The sequence below is a fragment of the Ylistrum balloti genome, unplaced genomic scaffold (assembly GCF_031769215.1).
Source record: "Ylistrum balloti isolate Yb309-2 unplaced genomic scaffold, AGI_CSIRO_Ybal_v1 Utg370092, whole genome shotgun sequence".
In the NCBI taxonomy this organism is placed as follows: domain Eukaryota; kingdom Metazoa; phylum Mollusca; class Bivalvia; order Pectinida; family Pectinidae; genus Ylistrum; species Ylistrum balloti.
Window position 1 is genome coordinate 427,609 of NW_026782123.1, and position 7,236 is coordinate 434,844.

At 39.9% G+C, this 7,236-nt stretch overlaps 1 protein-coding gene across 1 annotated transcript; it reads right to left on the reverse strand.

Annotated features, from left to right (window-relative positions):
• Positions 1 to 1,810: 1,810 nt before the first annotated feature.
• Positions 1,811 to 5,035, reverse strand: LOC132549938 (neurocalcin homolog). The gene is made up of 2 exons (XM_060213922.1): positions 4,643 to 5,035; positions 1,811 to 2,002 (listed from the first exon to the last, which is right to left on the reverse strand). Exons 1-2 carry the CDS (start codon positions 5,018 to 5,020, stop codon positions 1,811 to 1,813), a joined length of 570 nt encoding a protein of 189 aa, XP_060069905.1. The 5' UTR covers positions 5,021 to 5,035.
• Positions 5,036 to 7,236: the final 2,201 nt, after the last annotated feature.

Consider the following 7,236-nt stretch of genomic DNA (forward strand, 5'->3'; position numbering starts at 1 on the left):
ACAATACTGTCTTCATGGTGTCAGGTTTAGAGAGAAGTGACAATACTGTCTTCATGGTGTCAGGTTTAGAGAGGCGTCACAATACTGCCTTCATGATGTTAGGTTTAGAGAGACGTGACACTACTGTCTTCATGATGTCTGGTTTAGAGAGACATGACAATACTGCCTTCATGATGTCTGGTTTAGAGAGACGTGACACTACTGTCTTCGTGGTATCAGGTTTAGAGAGAAGTGTCTAAACTGTCTTCATGGTGTCAGGTTTAGAGAAACGTCACAATACTGTCTTCATGGTGTTAGGTTTAGAGAGACGTGACTATACTGTCTTCATGGTGTTAGGTTTATAGGGACGTGACAATACAGACTTCATGGTGGTAGGTTTAGAGAGACGTGACGTGACAAGTGTATGACGCAAAGTGTAGATGATAGATAAGTTTATACAAAAGGATTTTATTTGATTTGTCTACATATTAAAACGGAAATTAATTTATTGATTATTTGAAGTAAATGATCAATATATTAACCATTTTCCTTTCTGTAAAGTTACAAACAGAATCCCGGATCGATATATATAGCGTTATCGATGCCTGCCATTAAAGATTCATAGATATTTGTAAACTGCACTATTTATTGAGACTGCTGGTAGTGTCGCCATTCATGCGTAGAGAATATCTTCTCTTTGTGAAAGTATTGCCAGACAGTTGCTATGACCTACTTTAGTATTCTCAGTCCCAGATCAATCAGTCGTCAATTACAAATTATTCCACACAGCAAAATTATAACATTGACTGGGAATATTACAAAACAGTCGACAGTCTTTTCAGACGGTTGGTTAAGGAAGCCATCTGGATACGCCGCAGTGGGCCAGTTCTTAATAGGGACGAGGGGGGTCAAAGGCTCTCGCACATCTATGGTCAATTGTTAAACAAAGCGTAGCCGAATTGACAATAGTACATTGTTACCATCTTGTGTATTCTTTGGTCAATAATCTGTTTACCATTTCGTCACACCGTTTTCTACCATAGTCTCCACGGGATTATAGTACAGCCGAAAAAGCACACTACGTACGTCAGTGCTTCTCACTGGTTATTTGTCTGATGAAGGTGACCGTATAGTCATCAAAACGTCCCACTTGTCATAATGTGTAGTTATATCTTCATGCTGAACACTTAACGTGTATTTATATCTTCATGTTGACGTTTAACGTGTAATTATATCGCCATGCTGAACACTTAACGTGTAGTTATATCGCCATGCTGAACATTCAAGTGTAGTTTTCTCGCCATGCTGAACACTTAACGTGTAGTTATATCTTCATGTTGAACACTTAACGTGTAGTTATATCGCCATGTTGGTGCGATCACATCATTTCCACACAGAATCAGACCTGGTACATAAAACACACCAAAACGATTCAGAAAACATCAGCGGAGTAAAACCCTCAACTCCATCAGGCAACAGATAGATAATGGCTGAGGCAACCCCTATTACTCAACAGCAGGCGACATGGAGAAGGCTTCAAATGGTGCGATCTTCTAAAGCACAGCGTGTCTCTGTTTCATTTCACACCGCTTTGGTAGATAATTTTTTTTTATTGTCATTTGTAGTATTCATCATGTACATGTAGTTTATGTTATTTAGAAATAACATATTTTTTGTTTTAAATATTGTATCACAACTTATTCCACGAATAAAGCATTATCGAGAGTGTGTACTATTCTGTAAATCGTAGAGTGTTGTCCAGTACACATAACATCCACGTAGTAATATCTTATTAAAGAATACAAAATCAGATGAAGTTTCGTTTATTGGTTCATTGGGGATCAGGATTCAACTGTAGCATATTGAGGATTAGGGGATCTGCCTTTGCTCCCGTTCGGAACTCCTCAAGAGTTATCGAGCCGTCGCCGTTTTCGTCGATGTTTCCGAAGAGCTTCGTTGTCATCATTTCAGGCGTAGCGACATCTGGCGGTTTAACGATTAATGGCGTCATTCGGTAAATAGACTGCAACAGAACATTTATTTGCCATTGAAGATGCAAAGAAATATACATCAACATGTCAACATCAGTCCGAATGTTAATGTCACGTGTTACATAGTATGGTAACCTATCAGTCGGGTGGCGCAGTGGCAACGCACTTGCCTTTCATATAGACGTCCGGGCTTCGATTCTCGGAACGGATGTGAAAAGGTAAGGGGTCACCTGGCCGACCACATGGGCTTTCCCAGGGTACTCCGGTTTCCTCCCACAATTAGACCCCTCGTGCGCTTACATTCGGGCCAACAAGAGTGATTAGTATGAGTTTCGCAATTGTTGTAAAATCAGTCAAGTTTATATGTATATTGGTAACCTATGGTCACTCGGCAACCGCGAGCAAATAGGCGAAAAAGGTAAAAAAAAAAAAAAAAAAAAAATGCAGATAGCTAAATTATATATTTTTATGATGTCGTAAATGGTGCTTGTTGTTTGCTGCTGTTTGCTGTTGTCTTCCGCTGTTTTGCTGTTTTTTACTGTTTGTTGCTGTTTGCTGCTGTTTTTCTGGTGTCAGTAGCAAAACAGTAGTAAAACAGCAGTGAACAACTGCAAATAACAGCAAAACAGCAGCAAACAACAGCAAAAGTTCGATTTTTTTGTTGTCATCATTACATGTTTTAAGAAAAAAAATGTAATTGATAAGTGAAAATGTAAATTTTGCAAATAGAAAATGTGATTATTTAAAGAAAGGTTATAATTTTATGCTTTTTTTTATAGCAGTAATATTTCGTAATGAAAAAACCAAGTTAAATTATGTTCTTGCATGCAAAATACCAACAATACACGCCATACAAGTCATTTTCCGTTGTGAAAAAGGGATATATACACACTACGGTACAGTCGAAAGCTTAATGACGTCGTCAAAACCAACCCGTCAGTCGAATTACGTACTTTACTATAGCTAGATACATCAATGACGTCGTCAAAACCAACCCGTCAGTCGAATGACGTACTTTACTATAGCTAAAAACATCAATGACGTCGTCAAAACCAACCCGTCAGTCGAATGACGTACTTTACTATAGCTAAAAACATCAATGACGTCGTCAAAACCAACCCGTCAGTCGAATGACGTACTTTACTATAGCTAAAAACATCAATGACGTCGTCAAAACCAACCCGTGAGTCAAATTACATACTTTACTATAGCTTAAAACATCAATGACGTCGTCAAAACCAACCCGTGAGTCAAATTACATACTTTACTATAGCTTAAAACATCAATGACGTCGTCAAAACCGACCCGTGAGTCAAATTACGTACTATAGCTTACTATAGCTAAATACACTTTACTATATAAATACATCAATGACGTCGTCAAAACCACCCCGTCAGTCGAATTACGTACTTTACTATAGCTAAAAACATCAATGACGTCGTCAAAACCAACCCGTCAGTCGAATTACGTACTTTACTATAGCTAAAAACATCAATGACGTCGTCAAAACCAACCCGTGAGTCAAATTACATACTTTACTATAGCTTAAAACATCAATGATCGTACAAATTACATACTTTACTATATTTTACTATAGTTAAAAACATCAATGACGTCGTCAAAACCAACCCGTCAGTCGCATTGCATACTATCCAATAGCTAAAAACATCAATGAGGTCGTCAAAACCGACCCGTCAGTCGAATTACATACTTTACTATAGCTTAAAACATCAATGACGTCGTCAAAACCAACCCGTGAGTCAAATTACATACTTTACTATAGCTTAAAACATCAATGACGTCGTCAAAACCGACCCGTCAGTCGAATTACGTACTTTACTATAGCTAAATACATCAATGACGTCGTCAAAACCAATCCGTCAGTCGAATTACGTACTTTACTATAGCTAAAAACATCAATGACGTCGTCAAAACCAACCCGTCAGTCGAATGATGTATTTTACTATAGTTAAAAACATCAATGACGTCGTCAAAACCGACCCGTCAGTCGAATTACGTACTTAACTATAGCTAGATACATCAATGAGGTCGTCAAAACCGACCCGTCAGTCGAATTACATACTTTACTATAGCTTTACATACTTTACTATAGCTTAAAACATCGACCCGTCAATGAGTCGTCAAAAATTACGAATTACATACTTTACTATAGCTAAACATGACGTCGTCAAAACCAACCCGTCAGTCGAATTACGTCCTTTACTATAGCTAAAAATGACGTCATCAAAACCAACCCGTCAATCAAATTACATAGGAGGACACACCTGAAACACGGCAAGTAGAACAGGGGAGACAATTAGTGACAGAGACCTTTACTCGGTGAGTGATGACATCATGCACTCCACTTTTATGAATATGTGACATAAGGGGCCTTTGGTTTAGGGGGTTGCTAAACACTTTGATTTTCGTTACCATGGATATCCAAGATGACGAACTTCTTAGCATCCCCCTCCCATCTCATCGTCTCATAATCATCAAATATGCACTGTGCAATTTTTCAACAGTATGAATGGAGGTCCTATTTCTAACGTTGAGATATCAAAGCAACTTGCATGTATTCTGAGCAACGGGGTTTTCCTGTTCAGACTTGAGAGGCATCAGAGGAGACATTTTACTGCAATGGACTTTAATCATATTTATAATATACGTACCGCCATCATGTCTAGCATTTCCTTCCGTGTGATAGCTCCGTCACCGTCCACGTCATACATGGAAAACGCCCATTTCAACTTTTGGTCTATGTTATCTGTTGACGTCACACTCAGTCCGATCAAAAACTCTCTAAAGTCTACCTTGCCGTCCCCATTTAAGTCAAACGTTCTGAAGACATGTTCAGCAAACTGTCCTGCGTCTGAGCCGTACATTTTAGAGTAGACATCCTTGAACTCGTTAACGGTGAGATATCGTCCCTTTTTACTTTGTTGATATTCGCCATACCATTCTTTTATTTCAGCTTCAGAAAAATCGCATTCTCTCTTCAGTTGTCGAATTTCATTTCTCGACAAACCTTTGTTGGACGAATTCCCCATTTATAGAGAAAGTGTTGAAATCTGTCAAATGAAAGTAAAAATAATAATAATACATGTTATAACCACCCCCCCCCCCTAAAAAGTACTCTGTAAGGCTCAAACGAAGTGTACATACAAACGGACAAATGGTTGACAATATATTGAGAAGTCTCTGTGCACAAGTAGATAATATGCTGAACGTAAAACGGACGTATACCATGTGGAGGTGTTCGTTATAGATATTGATGTGAAACAACTTTTGGAAATGAAAAATAGCAATCATACCTGTCTATACCTGTAATGAATTGTATTCAATACTGAACAGTCCCCGGTTTAGCCGTTTCATTCCAGGATCGAGAAAGCCTAACAGGGGAAATTTAGAGGTGTATACCCGCCATGAATTATAAATGACAGTACGACGACAGAATCATCGACCTACATTGCGATCCGTTGGACTATATCTTTGTCTATACTGTGGTGTGTAGGAACACGTTTTCAGGAGAATATGTGTGATGATGGTAAGAGGGAGCATTTAATTGTGAGGATGTGTATGATGATGGTGAGAGGTAGTGTGTGATTGTGATGATGTGTATAAGGATGGTGAGAGGTAGTGTGTGATTGTGATGATGTGTATAAGGATGGTGAGAGGTAGTGTGTGATTGTGATGATGTGTATAAGGATGGTGAGAGGTAGTGTGTGATTGTGATGATGTGTATGAGGATGGTGAGAGGGCGTTTGTGATTTTGAGGATGTGTATGATGATGGTGAGAGGTAGTGTGTGATTGTGATGATGTGTATAAGGATGGTGAGAGGTAGTGTGTGGTTGTGATGATGTGTATGAGGATGGTGAGAGGAAGCGTATAATTGTGATGATGTGTATGAGGATGGTTAGAGGGAGCGTTTAATTGTGAGGATATGTATGAGGATGGTGAGAGGGCGTTTGTGATTTTGAGGACGTGTATGATGATGGTGAGAGGTAGTGTGTGATTGTGATGATGTGTATAAGGATGGTGAGAGGTAGTGTGTGATTGTGATGATGTGTATAAGGATGGTGAGAGGTAGTGTGTGATTGTGATGATGTGTATAAGGATGGTGAGAGGTAGTGTGTGGTTGTGATGATGTGTATGAGGATGGTGAGAGGAAGCGTATAATTGTGATGATGTGTATGAGGATGGTTAGAGGGAGCGTTTAATTGTGAGGATATGTATGAGGATGGTGAGAGGGCGTTTGTGATTTTGAGGACGTGTATGATGATGGTGAGAGGTAGTGTGTGATTGTGATGATGTGTATGAGGATGGTGAGAGGGAGTGTGTGATTGTGATGATGTGTATGATGATGGTGAGAGGGAGTGTGTGAGTGTGTGATTGTGATTTTGAGGATGTGTATGAGGATGGTGAAACGGCTTGTGTTTGTGAAAATGTGTGATGCTGTTGAGAGGGCACGTGTGCTTTGAGAATGTGTATGAGGATGGTGAGAGGGCGTGTGTGATTGTGAGGACGTGTATGATGATTGTGAGAGGGAGTGTGTGATTTTGATGATGTGTATAAGGATGGTGAGAGGGAGTGTGTGATTGTGATGATGTGTATGATGATGGTGAGAGGGAGTGTGTGATTGTAAGGAATGTATGAGGATGGTGAGAGGTAGTGTGTGATTGTGATGATGTGTATGATGATGGTGAGAGGGAGTGTGTGATTGTGATGTGTATGATGATGGTGAGAGGGAGTGTGTTATTGTGAGGAATGTATGAGGATGGTGAGAGGGCGTGTGTGATTGTGATGATGTGTATGAGGATGGTGAGAGGTAGTGTGTGATTGTGATGATGTGTATGAGGATGGTGAGAGGGAGTGTGTGATTGTGATGATGTGTATGATGATGGTGAGAGGGAGTGTGTGATTGTGATGATGTGTATGATGATGGTGAGAGGGAGTGTGTGATTGTGAGGATGTGTATGAGGATGGTGAGAGGGCGTGTGTTATTGTGAGGAATGTATGAGGATGGTGAGAGGGCGTGTGTGATTGTGATGATGTGTATGAGGATGGTGAGAGGGAGTGTGTGATTGTGATGATGTGTATGATGATGGTGAGAGGGAGTGTGTGATTGTGATGATGTGTATGATGATGGTGAGAGGGAGTGTGTGATTGTGAGGATGTGTATGAGGATGGTGAGAGGGCGTGTGTTATTGTGAGGAATGTATGAGGATGGTGAGAGGGCGTGTGTGATTGTGATGATGTGTATGA

Bases quoted from the DNA above. Each gene is read 5' to 3' on its own strand.
- LOC132549938 (XM_060213922.1), bottom strand. From the start codon at position 5,020: ATGGGGAATTCGTCCAACAAAGGTTTGTCGAGAAATGAAATTCGACAA. The intron at 2,003-4,642 runs GTACGTATATTA...GTTCTGTTGCAG, and splicing joins AAATGCTAGACATGATGGCG to TCTATTTACCGAATGACGCC.